The 19,776-nt window shown below is 46.4% G+C and overlaps 1 protein-coding gene across 1 annotated transcript; it reads right to left on the bottom strand.

The window, feature by feature from the left end:
• Positions 1-3,200: 3,200 nt before the first annotated feature.
• Positions 3,201-5,197, bottom strand: CBLN1 (cerebellin 1 precursor). Its single transcript, XM_047079344.1, has 3 exons — positions 4,934-5,197; positions 4,673-4,792; positions 3,201-3,398 (listed from the first exon to the last, which is right to left on the bottom strand). Exons 1-3 carry the CDS (start codon positions 5,195-5,197, stop codon positions 3,201-3,203), a joined length of 582 nt encoding a protein of 193 aa, XP_046935300.1.
• Positions 5,198-19,776: the final 14,579 nt, after the last annotated feature.

Consider the following 19,776-nt stretch of genomic DNA (forward strand, 5'->3'; position numbering starts at 1 on the left):
CTCAGCCCCAGTGAAGTCTCTAGCTCCAACTCCAGGTCCCTGGGGAAAGCTGTCCACATCTCCACCCAGGCTAATGGGGGCTCAGACCCGAAGATAAGGGCAGTTTGGGGGTGGAGAAACCCATATTTCTCCTGAAGCCTCTGGGACCAGAGTGCCTGCTTAACACTTCTGAGAGCTCGCTGGAGTGGGTACCACTATTCTATGGAACCCACTGCAGAGCAGGAGACGGGCCCAGCCCTAGATATCTCCCTTGCCAACCAGTGCCAAGCAAGGCCTGCGGGAAGAGTGAGGAGGGGATAGTGAACCTTGGAAAAGCAGTGCCTGTGCTGTATCTACATAAGAGCTTCCCAGAGGAGGCAGCCTCTTACATGTAGTGCTTCGATCCCCCAGTAGGACAGAATTTTTAAAAGTAGAGAAGGAGAAAACTGCAAATTGAAGCAAAGAAACAGCAGGTGCAGAGGCATGAAGACAGTAGTAGGAGATGGGCTCATCAAATGGCAGAGGGAAGGGACCCAGCAGGTGGAGGAGGAAGTGGCTGGAGCCAGTTTGAGAAGGATCTCTAATGCTTTGGGGAGGAAGGAGCCCTCCCTTAACTGGAGCCCAGAATCAAGGGATAACCTTCCCCTCTCTGTCCCACTTGGGTTCCACTTGCTCCCTTCTGGTTCACCTCCCAGGCCCCAGAGAAGAGGCTGGCTCTGAGTGAACCTCAGTTTCTGGATAGGCAAGCTTCCTCTTTGCCTCCACCCCAGCCTCAGGAGACTGCCTCCAGGAACCAGATCAGTGCAAATAACAGCCAGGACTCATTAAACCCAGGTAAAAGAATTGCAGGCCCACGTTCAAGTAACAGAGGATGAATGAAATCTCAGAGTAGGAGGGACTCTTGGAGATGTTCAATCCTCTTTGTTTTTATACAGCTGGGCAAACTGAGGCCAGAGGAGGGACGGGCCCAAGTCACCCAGCTGGAGCACCGCCTGGGGGTCCCAAAGTCTGGACAGACACCTTGGTGGTACCCTCCCCGGGGAAGAGGGTGACCACCCTCCCACAGAGAGAACGCTGCAAGCGCAGTAGGGGTGCTGCTTCTTTCGGTTGTGACTATGCAACCTGCGTGGCCCGAAAGCCCTTGTCCTAGGCGGAGAGTACCTGGTGCACCGCGTATGCCTACCTCGCAGGCAGGCTGTGTGCCGACAGAGCGGTTGGGTCGAGCTAGTTTCGCTGCTGAAGGCTCCAGTTCTCCCTGATCTCTCCCTCCCAACTAGAAGAATGCCGAGAAAAGCATTTTTGAAAGTGTCCCTTTTTAAAAAGAATAGCTTCTTTTTAAATTCCTCTAAGGTTCAGGATTGCGCCTCGTCCCTACTTCCCTGGGTACTATGGGGGAGAGAACTGTTGGGCAGGAAGAGAAAAGCACAACTCATTCTCGAAGTCTCTAGCTATCCCTCGCGGGACCCTGGGCACTGGGGATGCGAAGAGTGCGGCAAGGGATGCCGGCCCCTGGCTTGTGCGCGGAGGAGAAACATGCCCTCATTTCAAGGAAGGCCGAGTGCTCGGTGAATTTCAATCAGAGGAGCCGCAGTAATAACAAGAAATGTTGCTTATTGTGCAATTATTACCCCCTTCTCTCCAACCCCTAGGAGCCAATAAAATTCACCCCCGAACGTCCGGCCAGGAAAAATCTTCTAAAAGGACCAAAGCCAGAGGCGCCAATCCAGGCCCAGGCTCTTGCCCCAGGACTTTGGCCTCCACCCGCTTTCCGCTTTCTGGCGCCCGACCTCCCCGAGGCTGAAGCGACTGGGTCAGACTTCTAGACTTAAAACGAAGTCGTTTATTTCAGTTTTGCTTTCACATTATGTTCCGATACAATCAAACCTCCTGGACGAACCTCTCGAACGAAAGTCCTGCGTGGAGCGCAATCACAGGTCCTGGGCGCCAGGCTAGTACGGCGGACGGACGCGGGATTCAGAGGCGCTGGTGTAAAACATAAAGCTGCTCCGGGAAATGTGGGGCTGACGGTTCGGGACATCCAGGGGCGGAGGCGTGGGAAGCGTGCCGACTCCTCCAATTGGGATTATTCCTGATGTATCTGGACTTCGAAAAAATCCCACTTCGCTTCCAGGCCGGTAGTGTCTCCTGGCCAGGCAAGATTTTGGCCAAAGCAGGGAGCACAGGCGAATGCGGGCTGGCTGTAGGCCTGGCGCAAAAAAAAGGAGCGCAGGCCGGCTTCGCTAGAAGCCCTCACGCCCAGGCCTTCCCACCAAGTCCCCGGCGCCTCTCAGCCTTGCGCTTCCACAACCCGCCCCCAAACCTCGCAGCTGGGGAAGGTGCGGAGTTTAGAAAGCTGTTTCAGAAAAATAAAAGTCCCACTTCAACTTTATTGGGTTAAAGCAAAATTAAATCTTGGCTATTCACACGTATGTTACAGAGGACGAGGAAGCGTCCGGAAGAACCTCCTGGCATTTAGTGGAGCCACAGAACACGAGGGCATTGACAAGCATCAGAACATCAAGCAGCCTTAGATTTCACGATCACTCCGAATAGGACATAGAAATACGGAAATACAGCCAGTTTCCACTGGGAAGAGTTCTTTGAATACAAATGATATATATTTATATATATTTTTGAACCAGTCACCACTAAGGTAAGTCCTGTCTCTGCTAACAAGCAGCGGAGGACACAAAGTATCTTCAGCTAATTAACTCTTGAGCGGTGTTTTAAGAGCAATACTTGCCAAATTAAAACTACCTCCCCCATTCAAAAAACAAAACAAAAACCTTATTCCCCTCTCCAAACTAAAAAGGGGGAGGAGTATATTAGATTTCAGCAGGTGGAAAGATTCCGAGGGGGCTGAGGAGGAAGATATTTCACCTTATACAGTGAAATACAAAGTTTCTTTTGTATAAATTTTAGGGAACATGAACATGGGGGTAAGAAACAATGACAAGGCAGTCTCTCTTTCTTGATTACTTCAACCGGAATCGGGGAGGCGAGTTTATTTTTGGAAATGGGAGTGCGCAGAGCTAAGCAGAATTTGCTTCTCCTAATGAGGAAACGGACAAAGTTGTCCCACCGGCCTCCGGTGCACACCTTTTACCCGGATACAGCTGGGGACCATGTAGGAAGTTTCCAGTCGTGCCATCTTCTCATTCCCCCTCCTGCCTTCCTCCTGCCTTCGCCCTCTCCCTGCCTCCATTACGGTGATGAGCCAGTCAGAGGGGAAAGACCAGGAATCCAGAGAAGGTCGAGTACTTCCAGCCCCCCATCAAGTTCCCCCGCTCCAGCTTGAGGTATGCTCGGTCGCCTTTCTCCATCTGGATGAGAACTCCATTGCTGGCGGCCTCCCGGGTCACGTCCTGGTCACCAGCAAAGGCTGAAATCACCGGCCACCCGTTTAACATGAGGCTTACCTGGGAAAGAGAAAGGCCTACTTCAGAGGCGCGACAGAGGAGGGTACCTAAGCAGCAGTGGAGATGCGAACCTTCCCCGCTTGGCTAACAACCACAAAGGCCTGGGAGCATGGTGGAAGGGGGTCGGTGGTTTAAAAAGGGGGCTCTGCAGCTTACTGCTGAGGGACCAGTGGGGCGAAAAACAGCCAATCTGGGTGACAGGAAGGGTCTGCCCCCAAAATGGGAGTTGCTTTCATTCCTAAAGTGCGCCAAGCAAAGCCTGACTGCGTTCTTTTACCCAGCTTAACGAACCCATAGGCAGCTCTGGTGTCCCAAGACATTCGCTTCCACCCCCACCCCTACCCCCTGCCCCACCCCGCTTCAAAGAGAAACTCGGGCAACTGGAGTTTCCGGGAGAACCAAGCCAAACCAAACCCTGCTTCCTCCCGGTCCTAGCTGCCTGACACAGTGGAGACACGGTAGGGAAGCTGGGCAAGGCTTCGGACTGATGAGAAATTCTGCCAGGGCTGCACTCTGTGCTTCATCCCCAGAACCGGCCGTGCCATCACCGCCTGGTTTTGCCCTTGCGGTAGCATCAGCAGCCAAAGGCCCAGCGCCCTCTCCCCAGCCGTGCATCCCGGCTCTTGTCTTTGCCCAAAGGAAACCTGGACACCTTTGGGAACCTAGAGGGACGGTGAGTGCTGACACAGGCACAGCTGGAGCCCCTGGGGGAGCAGCACTACACCCGCCCCCTGCTCTCTCCACCCTTCAAACGCTTGGGCTCGGCGCCCGCCGGTAGTTCAAAAACCCAGAGTCTCCAAAGGGATGCCAGGAGCACCCTTCCCATCCCGGCCCGAGCGTGGTGCTAAAGGCAAGCGCACAGGAGTCCAGGCTTCCGAGCTGGGACAGAGAATGAGGATACGGTCTGTGGAGCTGAAGGCAACGGTCGCGGAAAGCTTCTGGAAAGAGGAACGGTCTTTGATGCTAACCAGCAACCTCTACGGGAAATCCCTGGTATCCCGTAGGAAAAGGGGAAGAACCTCTTTGGAGGGGCCCAGAAGGCGAAGGCAGGAAACTCTGTGTGGGAAGAGGACTAGGTTCCAAGAGCCGGCGAGAGAAGAAAACAAGAGACAGTCCAAGCCACAGAACTATGAGGCCCTGCTACTCGTCCATCCAAGCAACCCCAGGCACATGCAGCTGCCCCTTCTATCTCCCACCCCCCATACGGCCCGCTCACTCCAGCAGGTAATAGCCCTCTGCCGGGCTCGGGGCCTGACCCTGAGGCAGCGGCTGACCTGAATGGTCTGTCTGTTGTAGACTTTTACCACGTGGAAGTTAAAACTGTAGATCCCTTTGCGCGGGGCGATGAAAGTACTGCGTTCTGAATCAAAGTTGTTCCCGATGTTCACTAGTACCTACAATGAGACGGGAACGAAGGGAAGTAGACAAGAGTCAGTCCCGAACTCCTGCTCCCGAGGCTCCGCAGAGCCTTGGAGTGGATCGAACATCAACCCTCCACCTCTCCCCCTCGCAAACCAATCTGATGGAGCGCTCACCTGGTCAAAGTAGATGATCATAGTGCGATTACTCATCTCGGACGGCTCGTGGTTGGTGCTTCTGATGGCAGAGAAAGCCACCTTGGCGCTGCCGGAGCGCACAGAGATGCCGAGAGCTGTGCCCGTGGGATCGGACGTGGGGTTGGAGTCGCACACCACCAGGCACTTGCCTTCCAGCACGATGGGCTCCGTCTCATTCTGCCCGCGGGCCGGGCCCGCCAGCCACGCCGCCCCCAGCAGCAGCAGCTCCACGACGCCCAGCATCGCGGCGCCGGCGCCCACCCCGCCCCCCACCCCGGGGGCTGCCTGCGCCAGCCGCCCCCCCGCCCCAACCCCACTCCGAAGCCCCCTCCTCAGCTCCGTGCGCAGCTTCGCAGATGCCGCTCTGGACACTACTGCTCTTCCTTGCACTCCGTGGCAAGCGTACCCCCCGCGCGATGCTCCCGGAGCCCCTCCCGGGCCTCAGGGGTGCCGCGGCTGCCCAGCCGCACTTGGATACATAGCCGCTGCCGCTCGGTCCCCGCTGCTTCCGCCGCCTCCTGCTCGCACCCGCCGCTGCCGCCGCCGCCGCCGCTCTGAATTATTGATGCAGCCGGCGCTGCAGCCGGAGCGGGCGGAGAGCGCGCGCCGGGCACAAAGGCGCGGACCACGGCCTGGCCCCGCCCCCGCTGCCTCCCAGCCCGCCTCCCTCCACAGCTCCGCCTTCCCACTGGTCGAGGCTCCGCCTCCCAACCAATCCTAATGCGCCGCGCTCCCCGCTGAGCCAATGGAGGCGCTGTCCGCGCGCGGCCACCTGACCCCGGGCACCGTTGTTATTAGGCGCGGCGAGGCGGGCGGCGCGCGGCAGCAGGGTTGGGCTCTGGCTGGGAGTCGACTGAGGGAACGAGGGCCGGGGGCGCGCGCGGGCGCGCGCGCGCCCGTGCCCGGACCTTCCGCCGCGGCCGCTAGCTCTTTCGCTTTCCGCCTCAGGCCGCGGTCTTGTTCAGCCCTCTCAGCCCTTCTGCGCGCCTCCAATCGCCGGCCCGCAGGTAGGAGGTGGCGCGCGCGCCCAGGTCGGGAATGGAATCAGCCGTGCGGGGGGCGCCCGCGTGTCGGCGCGCGGGGCGGGAGGGGAGCGCCCCCCAGCGGGCGCAGGCGCGAGGGGCAGCCAGCGCGCGGGTGAGCTTGAGCGAGCGAGCCGGCCGGGCGACCCGGCTGCAGGGCGCGTGCGTGCGCGGCGGGGCGGGGGCGGGGCGGGGCCTGCGCCGTGGCCTCCCGGGGAGGCGCAGGTGCCGCGGTCCCAGTCCGGCTCACCGGATCCCACGCCAGCCTCAGCACCTGGCTCCGCAGCCCTCGGCCACCGGGATGGAGCTCGCCCAGCCTCCCTTGCGCCCCTCTCCAGCCCCCCTGTCTGCCGGCCACGGGGTCCCACCCTTCCTTCCTTCCTTCCTTCCTTCCTTCCTTCCTTCCTTCCTTGCTTCCTTCCTTCCGTCTGTCCGTCCCTTTTTTTCGGGATAGATCTTTGAACGTGTACGAAGTCGCAGGCACTGGGCCAGGCGCTGAGGATGCCGTGGCGAGCCAAAACAGACGAGGCCCGCCTTGGTGACTCTTTAGGCAGTAACTAGTACAGTGGCGTCGCACGCAGGCTCATTTATCTGATACCGTTTTCTCTTTTGCACTTACAATTATATTTTGCATCCGTATTTTTTCAATATATTGTGCACCTTTACTCCTTGTTTTAGCCACACGTTCCTGCACATCAACGTTGAGTGTAGACACCAAATCTTGTGATGTATGGGCGATTTTTCAAGAGTAATTATGATCCTACAAGAATTTTTGCCTCACTTATTGACTTAGAACTTTACACACACACACGTAATCTCAAACAGGGAAGTAAAAATGCAGTTTTGCTAAGTGGCAGGCAGAGGGGAGCTGCGGAGAAAGAGAAAAGGGCGCGTTCCAGCCCGAGGTGCCGGCAGGCGGAGACCTGAGGGATGAAAGTCTGCAGTTAACCAGGCGGAAGCAGAAGGGTGAACGGACCTCTCGGTTGTGTCCAGAGCAGAAGTGCCAGCTCCGGACCCTAAGCAGAGGCGGGTTGGGATGCTGGCCATCGGGGCACCTGGCGCTCGGGTCACCCCCGTGCGACCTTGAACCTGAGTGCTCAGCCAAGCCAGAATGGACGTTCGGCTGGCTGCAGCCAGGCGCAAGCGCTGGGACCTGCAGGCGCGGACTGCCTACACTTCCTTTGGATCTCCGGGCTCGCTGCCCCACAGGGTCTCCTGCCCCTGGGGTACTCGTTCCCCCACGCGGGGAAACCTGTCTTGGAATCGCCAATTGCCACACCTTTCAGATTCTCAGCCTTTGTTTCTTTTGAGACTTTGATAGCTGTCTAAAGAATTACCTTGGGGGAATCCCAGCTCCGACCCCCGCCTCTGTTTGGAAGACCACCGGGGTCACTGGGCTCGCCAAGGAAAAGGAAAGGGTGGGGAAAGAGGCAACAATTTTACTTTAAATTAAAATGACACAAAAATATTTTTTCAACTCCGATCTTTTTGAGACATCCCCAGAAAGCGTTGCCAGCTGCGATTACACCTAATGTGAGAGCATGAACTAGTTTAGGAGGTGAGAGGTGAATAACGAGACACCATGCAATATAGCGGCCATCCAGTATAGCTGGAAGCGGTGGGGGGGGGGGGGGTCCCTGGAGAAGCACTCGTGTAGAACCAACGGTGCACTCTTCAGTCAGTCATTGCACAGATATTTCCTAAGTACCGGCTCTGTCGGGGAAAGCCAGCTTTTATGGCGCTCACAAGCAGGACTGAGATTACCTGGAGGGGGTTGGTCGCCAGCCCTTTCCTCTTCGTTTCATGGTGAGGCTATAGTAGGGCAGTGCCCAAGCCTGAACTGCCATCCCTATGCTGGTGATGCTCCATCTGGCATCTCCCATCTCAGCCTCTCTGCAGCCCAGGCCTTTCATACTGAATGCCTGTTGGACCTTTTTGCTTATATACCCTGCAGGCATGTTTAACTGACCCACACTTTGTCTCCTTCCTTGCCTCCTAAATTCTGTGCCTTCCTTCTTCACCTATTTCAATGAAAACAGCCACACCCACCTGGGACCCCCATATCTAATTTGATTCCATCTCTATGTCCTATTGTTTGAATGATTCTCATAGGGCTGCCTATTTGGCATTCATCTTTCTGGCCCAGGCTACTTCAAGAGCCTCCTAATTTATCACTGAGGGATTAGTGCAACAATTGCACCCTGGCTTTGCTAGATAATGTTTAATCTTCCATTTGATGAATATCTGTTGAATGCTTTGAGGTATCTAACCTCCTCACTCCTCTGGCATTCTCCATCCCTCTTCCACATAGTATATTTTCAAAAAATAATGAATATTAATTTAATATTAATAAATATTTCCTGAGTTGTGAGGATCAAAGGAGATAATATATAAGGGGAGGGAGATCCATTAAGCACCTCAAAAGCAGTCATGTTTATTTTTAGCATTGTCACATTTTAGACTTAGAATTCTTTTAGCTGCAAGTGACAGAACCCATTCAAACTGTCTTAAGTATAAAGGAGTTTATGTGGTTAATGCAAAAAAGCCAATGGGTACATCTTGCCAGTGGAAATATGGCTGGATCTACCAAAGTTATTATGATCTTTCATTTCTGGCTTTGGCTTCATTTTCAGACAAGTCTTTTCCATACGATAGCCCCTTAGATGCTACTGCCAACTTAGTCCTAGCAAGAAAGAAGGAGTGCTTTTTGTTTAATATTTGCAACAAAAGTCTCAGGACAATCTGAGGTGCTAGCCACTGTCTGGGCATGGAGAATGAACCACTCTCCTGACTGAACTTGGATTCAGGTGTCTTCCTCTGAAAAGGGGTTTGTTAGCCCCACATTGTCTAGGCTAGGGACATTCTCCAAAGAAAAATTACAGAAGGGATGCTGGCAGGCAAAAACAACGTCTGTCTATTTTAGTCTCTCTCAGAGGGTTGGCTGCAATATATTTCACCCCAAAACAATGGTGATGAAGATGGATACAGTAGCCAGAACAATAGATACGTTTGTCTTGGTCCTTTTGGATCTTTAAGACCTCAGCTAAACATGAAATTAGATGCTATCAACCATGATATTACTGAAGGTTTAGCTTTGAAGCGTGGATGCACTTTGAATGGTAGAGCCACATAAGTATAAGTAAGTAATTGTCACATTCTATTCCAAAATATTCTTTTGACAACATTATATTGGGATTGGCTTTTTCTATTCATCTTTTAGGTTCCTAAAAAGGTGAAAATTTCATTTCTTTGTGGATAAGCACCTAAAATTCTTTATCGTTTATCAATTAATAAAAAGAAATGGAAATTTGAGAGGGTCTAAAAAATAAAAAAGATCGAGTTAGGTCATATTTGAAATTTAAGACTTTAATCTGCTAAGGTTTTTCAGGTGTTGAACTATTGGTAAAATATTATAAAACCATCGATCTGAAGCATTTAATGTATCATAGAGATTTAGGCAACTTAAAAGATTGCAGATGATGAATGTGCTGTTATGTCCTTTACCTGCTGCTCTAAATTCAGCCTTCTGTTTTGGTGAAGTAAAAGGTTTATTACCTTTCACTGTATTCTGAATTTCCCACCACAGTGCATTTTGAGAAATGAATATTAACAGCTGTCTTGATCCCCCATCGCCCCACATCCTGGGGAAAATACAATCTATTGTTGGAATAAGAGAGCATGTTCAGGAAAAGGGGAATATTTTGTCACAGGATGTGCAATGAACTCATCCTTTTATTAAGTCAAAATGGATTCTCTAGTGTTTATATACATCAAACAGTGTTTCTTCTCTTGGTCATGGTTCAAAGGCCCCAACATACAATTCCTTAGTATTTAGTCAATTTGCCTATAAAGAAGAAGAGAATGGCTAGTTTGTTCTAAAGTCTTAAATTTAGTATTTCAAGGGTCAAGGTCATTTCAAATTAAGCTTGGATCAATACTATAAAATATGAAAATGATCCTAAGTTGTACAAAGTATGAAATATTTTAACTTTCACCAAAATCTGTCTTCCTGGGTATGTCTTTTTTTTTTTTTACACCTACTCAGATTCATTCTAAATGCAATATTTTTGCTATTTAGGTTTTAAAAGTTACATTACAAAATAAACTTTGTAATTGGACACTTTTATTAAATGCAGGAAAATGCAGGATTGCTTTTTAATGAAGGCCAGATTTGTGGTAACATTTTAATTCTTTCCCAAAAAAAAAATCTTGGATCATAAAAAAAAAAAAAGTATATTCAAAATATCTTGAGCTCTTATGTTAATACCAGATTATGCATTTTTTAGCCTTGTTCAGAAGGAGAGACTATGTGTCTTCTAAATTGAGAGATATTGGCACCATTTTTAAAATTATACCTTGAATCTGCTGTGGTATGTGCTGGTAGTAATTTTATGTGAAGCTGTTGTTCAAGCACATGCCATTAAGGTCAAAGGGGGGAAAAAAGGAAATAATGTAATCCTACAAAGCTGCTCTTGAGGGAAAAGTCACATAGGTAACATCAAACAGTAGTTGGAATTTTTCCAAGAAGTAATTATCTGTGTGCTTTTGGGGTGGTTGGTTATGGGGACAGACCAATGTTTGACCAATTCAGCATTTATTGAGTGCCTGCAATGTGCAAGACACTGTTTTAGGACCTCTGGCTACTGCAAAGATGAATCACCCATGCTTCCTGCCCTCCAGGACCTTGTTTAGTGGTAGTCAGGGATGCATACCTGGAGAACCTCCACTTAAGACTTCCAGGTGTACTCAGAAGGCTTCTTAGTAGTGGGGCTACCTAAGTTCTCATGTGGTAGCTTTGGTCAGTCTCTGTATTAGTTTGCATTTACCCTGTAATCCGAAGACATGCAAAAATTACACACATACATATAAAATTAATAGATTAGAGAACATTGAAACAAACATTTCACGTATGTACTTCACATGCATTTGACATTTATCAAAGAAATGGTGTATGTTGTCATCACTGGTGGGTGGCTGGGTTAAATTTTGTGAAAAGTATCACTAATCGTAATAGGTCTTAGGAAAATTTCCTAGAGTTTGCATTCATTGACAGTAGTATAGACTTCCCACAGCTCAGAGTGCTGTGAGGATGGGGTGTTAGAGAGAGGTCTGCTTAACTGGAGGACTTATTGAACCACAGACTTCTGTGTTACCAGGAGGTAAATGAAAGGAAGAGATTAAATAGAATTTGAAGGAGGGAAAATTCAGAAGGAAAAGGAGGTTTGGGGTTTTTTTTAGCCATTCTGACAGGTGTGAAGTGTTATCTCATTGTGGTTTTGATTTACATCTCCCTGATGATTAGTGATTCATGTATCTGTTGGCCCTCTGGATGTCTTCTTTGGAAAAATGTGTTTTCAGGTCCTCTGCCCACTTTTAATCAGATAATTTGTTAAGGGATTTTATATTTTTAAAAAATTGTTTTCCCAAAATGGTATTTTCTGGTTGACTTCTTAGAAATTAGGTCAGAGGAGCATGCTTAGTCTTGCGCCTCTGCTTCAGGCCTCAGTGACAGTTATGTGACTGAGCTCGCTGGTGCTCTGGTCCCCTGCCACTGAGCCACACCCTGCCTTCCTCTTCTCTGTTTTTGCCCCTAGAAGCTGATTCCTTCCAATTGGCTTCTGTTTGGGCCAGTGGAAGGTAAAAGCAGAGGATCGGAGAGAAGAGGAGAGAGAAGTTGGGGTATTTCTTCCTGCTCTGTCCCTTCAGTGCAGGTGGTATGAAGTAATGACCCTCAAAAACCTCTGGCAGTAGCTTCCCCTTTTCAGGATTGTAGCTCCTGCTCTGCAGCCTTTCCTGCTCTCTTGGGCTCCAGCTGTCATGTCAGTAACATTCTCCCCCCTTTGTATCTCCTGCTTTGGGAAGGCTGGGCTGGTGGGGGGGAGGGGTGGTGGTAGTGCCGGTTTCTAGGTTATTCGCATCTTGTGTCCATGTTGATTCCCCTGACCCTGCCAACACCTCTGTAGGTTGTCCCTTCATTAAAAATCTCTCCGTTTGAACTGAGTTTAATTCTGTTTCCTCCTGGGATCTCAATGATACACTGTACCAGAACGAAACCTTGCTTCACCTTCAGAACCAACAGATTTGATACATTTTATCCTCCTGTAGAACGATTAGTTTTTGAATTATTGGTTGTATCATAGAAAATCACTGTTAAACCCCAATTTATTACAACATCAGATTAGATACGTGATATTATCAAAGTTGTTATATTTCAAACAAAAGTATTCATATTGTTTTAAAAATTAAATTTAATGTAATTATGCTGTTTTCTGAATATTGAAGTAAAAATATTAAAAGAAATACTCCTTAAAGTGGCAAATGCTAAATCTCCAAAAAATAATCCTATCCAGCTGCAATACAAGAATGTGTTAATATCTTGAGGAAAAAAAATAGTATTATTTTGTGAACTTATAAAGCTATTTTGAGTTTTTAAAATATGAAAACCTTAGGGATGCCTGGATGGCTCACTCAGTTAAGCATTGGACTTGGGTTCAGGTCATGGTCTTATGGTTTGTGAGTTCAAGCCCCACATCAGGCTCTGCTGATGGCTCAGAGCCTGGAGCCTACTTTGGGTTCTGTGTCTCCCTCTTCTCTCTACCCCTCCCCCAACTTATGCACTCTCTATCTCAAAAATAAATATTAAAAAAAAATTTATAAGGTGAAACCTTACTAAAATGTGTTTTATTATTGGGAAAGTATGACAATTACTGCTATTTGTTTTTTAAGCTTATAAACTTTTATCTGTGCATATTCTCAACAAATAAGGATTTTACTGTTATTGTATAAAATTGGTACTATTTTAGATTTTAAAATACCAGATTGAAACCAAACCACAATAATGTGTATTTCAATGTATAGGTACTAATGAGGGAATCCTTTTTTAGCCCATTAAATTTTTTTTTAATTTTTTAATGTTTATTTTTGAGATAGAAAGAGAGCACAAACTGGGGAGGGACAGAGAGAGAGAGAGAGAGTGGGACAGAGGATCCAAAGCAGGCTCCACACTGACGGCAGCGAGCCCAATGCAGGACTTGAACTCACAAACCATGAGATCATGACCTGAGCCAAGGTCACATGCTCAACTGACTGAGCCAGCTAGGTGCCCCTTTAAAAAAATTTTTTTTAAGATTTTATTTTTTTAAATAATCTCTAGGCATAGTGTAGGGCTTGAACTCACAACCGCAAGGTCAAGAGTCACATACAGTACCAACTGAGCCAGCCAGGTGTACCTGAGTCCATTTAATTTAATTATCCATTTCACACCTAGGCCCAGTATTTTTTGCCATCCTTACCTAAGCAGTATAAAGGCTACTTAGGAAACATAAAGCAATTAGAAAGTAACTTTTGGCAAGTAAACGACCCATAAGTGGCAACAAAAGTTAGAATAAATTTAATGAAAATATCCATTAAATCTTAGTGTTTACTGGTCCAGAAGAAAGGCTGGTTGGATTCCTATTTCATCTGGTTGTTGCAGCCACATACTATATACTGTAACTGTTTTTAAATAACTATAGATGTACTGAAACCTATCTCTGGTCTTGCTATTATAAAATTTCAGGAATAGTCCATCATTACTTACTATGAAATCGATCCCAATATTTAATGGACCAACAATATCAAGATGACAGGGTATATTGCAGTGAGACCACTATGGCCTTTTTAGATAAATAAATATCAGAATTTGGGGTCTTTAACCTAGAGTGTCTTTTTTTTTAATTGTTTTCTTATTTTTATTTTTTTTAGTTTATTTATTTTTGAGAGAGAGAGAGAGCAGAAGAGGGGCTAGAGAGATTTCCAAGCAGGCTCTGTGCTAACAGCACAGAGCCTGTCGCAGGGCTCGAACCCATAAACTGAGAGATCATGACTTGAGCCGAAATCAAGAATCAGATGTTTAACTGACCGAGCCACCCAGGCACCCTTAATTTTTGTTGATGTTTATTTATTTTTGAGATAGAGAAAGACAGAGCATGAGCAGGGGAGGGAGGGAGGGAGGGAGGGAGAGAGAGAGAGAGAGAGAGTGAGAGAGACAGAGAGAGAGAGAGAAAGAGAAAGAGGCAGAATCCAAAGCAGGCTCCCGGCTCTGAGCTGTCAGCACAGAGCCTTATGCAGGGCTCGAACTCACAGACCATGAGATCATGACCTGAGTGAAAGTTGGACATTTAACTGACTGAGCCACTCAGGTACCCTGGAGTGTCTTTTTGTCTTAACTGAGATATAATTGACATATAACATTATATTAGTTTCAGGTATACAATGTAATTATTCAATATTTGTACATATTGAGAAATCACCAGAATGAGTCTAGTTAACATCCATCATTGCACATGGTTATAATTTTTTTCTTGTGATGAGAACTTTTAAGATATACTTTCTTAGCAACTTTCAAATACACGATACAATATTATTAGCTACAGTCACCGTGCTATACATTATATCCCTAGCGCTTATTTACTTTGTAACTGGAAGTTTGTACCTTTTGACTCCCTTCTCCCATTGTGCCCACACCCTGGAGTGTCTTTCTTTCTTTCTTTCTTTCTTTCTTTCTTTCTTTCTTTCTTTCTTTCTTTCTTTCTTTCTTTTTAGAGAGAGAGAGAGAGAGAGAGAGAGAGAGAATCTTAAGCAGGCTCCACACTCGGTGCAGAGCCCTTCTAGGGGCTCAGTCCTACAACCCTGCAATCATGACCTGAGCCAAAATCAAGAGTTGGGACCCTCAACAGACTGAGTTACCCAGGCTCCCCCTTGGAGTGTCTTGAAACTTAATTTTTATCAACTGGGCTGCCTACATTTTACAGATTGGGGCCCAGGGAGGGGAGGTTCCCTGAGACAATCCATGTAACACGGTGGTTCTTGTGTAGACTCTAAAAGCAGAATGCAAAAGCTAAAACCCCACTCCAGTGGGTAGGCAAGAGCCCTCTGATAAGTTTTATAACTCTGTGTTTAGTTTTCTCATCAAACAAGTAGGAATAGAATAAGCATCTACCCTAAGGATGGAATGAGATAATCCACGGATTAGCCTGAACCTGGCATGTGCTATCCAATCCATGAGTGCTACTGTGCTTCTCCTGTCTGGGCGCCCAGGTAGGAGGAGTGCCAAAGTAGAACCCCAGGTGCCACCTCCACTGCCCCAGGCTTGCTCCAGATTCATCTTGAGGTTGACCAGGCACCTACCTGGCCATTTGCCAGTGGTTTTTCTTCTGTTGCTGCACAGAAGTTCAGGCAATAATGTCTTTGATTTTGGTAAATGTATTCCATCAGATGTCCTCATGCCCAAATTTATTATTCATTTTTGAGAAATAGTGAGAGAGAATGAGCTGCGGAGGGGCAGAGAGAGGGGGACAGAGGATCTGAACTGGGCTCTGAGCTGCTAATAGCAAGTCTGATGCGGGGCTCGAACTCATGAACTGTGAGATCATGACCTGAGCTGAAGTCAGGCGTTCAACCAACTAAGCCACCCAGGTGCCCCCCTTATGCCCAAATTTAAAACAAGGCTATTTATATACCCCGATAACAATATACACACAGCTTCACAAACACATCATGCACTGTATTTCTATTTTCTCTATTTATTCATTCAACTAATGTGCATTAACCACGCACTATGTGACAGGTATTTGTTGTGGGGATCAGGTATACATGAGTGAAAAAACTGGGAAGACTTCTGGCCCTCTATGGAAGATATCTGGGAAGAGATTTGATTTTGTGGCAAACATGTTCTCATTATGAATTTTACCACTATAATAGTAAAACTAAATTGTCCCCATCTCATTGGTGCACAGTTATGAGACTACAGGGTGTGTGTGTATGTGTGTGTGTGTGTGTGTGTGTGTGTGTGTGTGTGTGAGTGCATGTGTGAAATATTGTTAAAAGGATATTAACTGCCAACTCAGGAGTTGGGTATACTTTTCTGAATATAATTTATTGTCAAATTGGTTTCCATACAACACCCAGTGCTCATCCTAACAGGTGCCCTCCTCAATGCCCATCACCCACTTTCCCCTCTCCCCCACCCCCCATCCACCCTCAGTTTGTTCTCTGTATTTAAAAGTCTCTTATGGTTTGCCTCCCTCCCTCTATGTTTGTAACCAGTTTTTCCCCTTCCCCTCCCCCATGGTCTTCTGTTCAGCTTCCCAAGATCCACATATGAGTGGTCATATGATATTTGTCCTCCTCTGACTGACTTATTTCACTCAGCATAATACCTTCCAGTTCCATCCACATTGCTGCAAATGGCAGGATTTCATTCTTTCTCATTGCCAAGTAGTATTCCATTGTATATATAAACCACATCTTCTTTATCCATTCATCAGTTGATGGACATGTAGGCTCTTCCCATAAGTTCGCTATTGCTATAAACATTGGGGTACATGTGCCCCTATGAATCAGCACTCCTGTATCTCTTGGATAAATTCCTAGCAGTGCTATTGCTGGGTTGAAGGGTAGTTCTATTTTTAATTTTTTGTGGAACCTCCACACTGTTTTCCAGAGAGGCTGCACCAGTTTGCATTCCCACCAACAGTGCAAGACGGTTCCCGTTTCTCCACATCCTCACCAGCATCTGTTGTTTCCTGATTTGTTCATTTTAGCCACTCTGACCGGTGGGTATTTTTTTGAATGACATTAAAATTTTTTTCATTTCTATCTTGGAATTTAAATTGGAAAATCATTAACATTATAAATTTATGTTGTCATTTCCATTTTTAAATTCAAGGGACATCAAAGGCTATGAATCTGATTGTAATTGTAAGGTGAAGGTACTTATGTTGCATTAGCACATTTTTGTCAATTGAGAGTGGTTTGCTTATTTTTAGCCTATGGAAGGTTTTAAAAATAAAATTTAATGCACCCTTTAAATATTCCTTGTTTTAAAGGTACTCCATTTTAAAACATGCCAAGAGAAGAATTTGATGTCTGTGTTTGAGGTCAAAAATAGGGAGCCTAAGACCATTCTCTGCTTTGGCCTGCCTCCCTTCTTTCTGAAAATGCCCAGGACACTCTTGGGCACACTCTTGGGCTCAGGAAGTGTATGTGTGCAGCTTTTTGGAGAAGTTTCTATCTTCCCACTCCATGACCACGTGAACACTTCCTGCATGTCTTTCTCTGCTCACAACTGAGTACTCTTCTCCCAGCCCCTTAGGGAACAGGGAAGGGAGGCCCTGACATTGTGCTTGTGTAAACATAATTGAGAGATTTCCATGTCTCTTGCACCTTCATAAATGATTTTGTGTATTATGCTGGGACAGTAGTTCTTTAAATAGAATATCCTCTCATGGAAATCGCCCACAGTGCTGAGAGTACACCTTGCAAAAGGTGAGACTAGAGTATAGGGTGCATCCTCAGCATTGCCTAAAGGCTGAAGTTAGGGCTCTCTGGAATATCGAAAACAAATTTATAGCAGTTCATTAGTGTAAGGAATCATGAAAACAGTGTGCCGCCGTTACCTGTGGAGACAACAGTTACCAAGCTGACATGAGTGCAGACATGAGGCTCTGAAGACAAAGCTGCTTACAAGGGCTCTCGTTCATTCTAGAGAAACCCACTTGCCTATTTTGAACCACATTTCTTTAGAGCATATGTCTCACTGTGCAACCAAAAGGGTGTTTATATCCTAGTCACTTGGCAAAAATTCTGTTGTTGCTTCTGAGAGATCCAGTTTAAGCCTGAATCACGGAGCTGGGAAAAAGATGGTCTTTGGTCGTCTGAAGAAATGACCCTAGTGCAAATTTAGACAGTTATTTTTTTTCTTTTGTTCCCCATAATATTGTTGCTGCATGGAACTACATTTTTTAACTAGAAGAGAAGTAGAGTCCTAAATCAGTTCGGTTATTCCCACTTGTTTGAAATGAGGACATTTGTTTCTATTCAGTGAGATGAGACCGGTTGGGAACTTGCCATGATATTTCCATTGGCCACTGAATTATGTCAATCGCAACATATTTCTTCAGGTACTTGACAATTTCCAAACAGTTGCTCTTAAAAAGTCTATTTGAGGGGCACCTGGGTGGCTCAGTTGGTTCAGCATCCAACTGTGGCTCAGGCCATGATCTTGCGGCTCATGGGTTCAAGCCCTGCCTTGGGCTCTGCACTGACAGCTCAGAGCCTGGAGCCTGCTTCAGATTCTGTGTCTCCCTCTCTCTCTTTGTCCCTCCCCTGTTTGTGCACTCGCTCTCTCTCTCTCTCTCTCAAAAAAAAAAAAAAGTATATTTGATACTCAATGGGAAGAAAGCAGGTGCAAAAGTATATTTATAGGGTGCATTTTTAGAAGATGTATTTATAGAGGGTGACTGGTATGTCAACATGTTGGTTTATTATTATCTTTGGTTAAGATTATGCTTATTTTTACCTTCTTTACAGTTTTGGTGTTTTCCCATTCTCAGACTTATTTTAATCAGTTTTCTTTTTTTTTTTCTCTTTAAAAAAATTTTTTTAATGTTTGTTTACTTTTGAGAGAGAGAGAGAGACAGAGTGCAAGTGGGGAAGGGGCAAAGAGAGAGAGGGAGACACAGAATCCCAAGCAGGCTCCAGGCTCTGAGCTGTCAGCACAGACAGCTCAGAGCCCAACGCGGGGCTCGAATTCACGGACTGTGGGATCATGACCTGAGCCAGAGTGGGACGCTCAACCGACTGAGCCACCCAGGCACCCCAATGTAGTTTTCTTAAATGCCTAAGAGATAATTTTCCTTTAACAATATTTAAATAGATATAAGGTCCATTGGTACCATCAAGTCATTTCTCCTCTTCCTTAACCTTGCAAACCACACATGAGGACACTCGTAGGAATGCCTCTTACGCTATGGTTTGCATTCATCAATAAATCACTCATAATTAGAACTAGAAATCTTTTCTTGCTAAAACAAATATATCTCTTTCAAGAGTAGTTCTCTTTTGTGAACGATGTTTGACATCTTAGAAACTAGAATAGTCTTTATGTACATTGCTATAGTCAAAGCATTATTTTGTAGGGTGGGCTCAAGGTTACATGTTTAAGAAAAGCTTCAGGTTAATCCTATTAGGAAAATCATTTTATTCATAAATCTTTAACTATTCAAAAGACCATTGGGAGGCTATGCTACTTTGTATAGCTGGATAGAATTAAGTAGCATATTTGACAATTGGCAATACGAAACAGTAGCCTACATTTGCACAGTGCTGTCTATTTAAACAGCAACAAACATTTCACAGAGAAATACGTGTTCACCTCCACATGAGGCTCTTGGGTAGTTATATCAAATTTTTGGATGACAAAATGTAGTCTGGCAGAGACTAACTGATTTGCCCAACATCACTCATCTGGCAGAGGTGGATTATTTTCTGTCCCCTAGCTCCAAAGTCCTGTCCACTTTGTCCTGCAACATTGCCCCACAGCAAGTCACTGCTGCTGACCCCAGTGATGCAGGGTAGTGTTGCCAGCTAGGAGTTAGCTCTCCTTGACTTTAAATATGAAACCTTTTTTTTCCTATTAAGCGATGAAGTTTAGTTTTTACATTTTCAAAGATGATAAACCTTTCTCCCTTTGTGCTTCTTTCTCCTCTTTTGTTCCTAAACAGTGTTCCACATATATTACTGCTAGAAACAGATTATTGGCATTCATGTTATGTTTTTCCATACCTTTTAATCATTTCTACAGCTGTTCACACGACAACAATTATATTTCCAGTTTTAAAAAATTGTTACAAAGATGCAGAGAGAAAAGAGAAAAGCAAAGGAATAAACTACAAGCAATTATGTAAGTGATACTTCTGCAATCTGACATTTTGGGAAATGTTACTGGTACTGCAACTACTTTTTATTATCCAGGTTTTA

This window comes from Lynx rufus, unplaced genomic scaffold (genome assembly GCF_022079265.1).
Source record: "Lynx rufus isolate CCGP_SWC_20201006 ecotype Redwood Valley unplaced genomic scaffold, mLynRuf1.p SCAF_16, whole genome shotgun sequence".
NCBI classification, from domain to species: domain Eukaryota; kingdom Metazoa; phylum Chordata; class Mammalia; order Carnivora; family Felidae; genus Lynx; species Lynx rufus.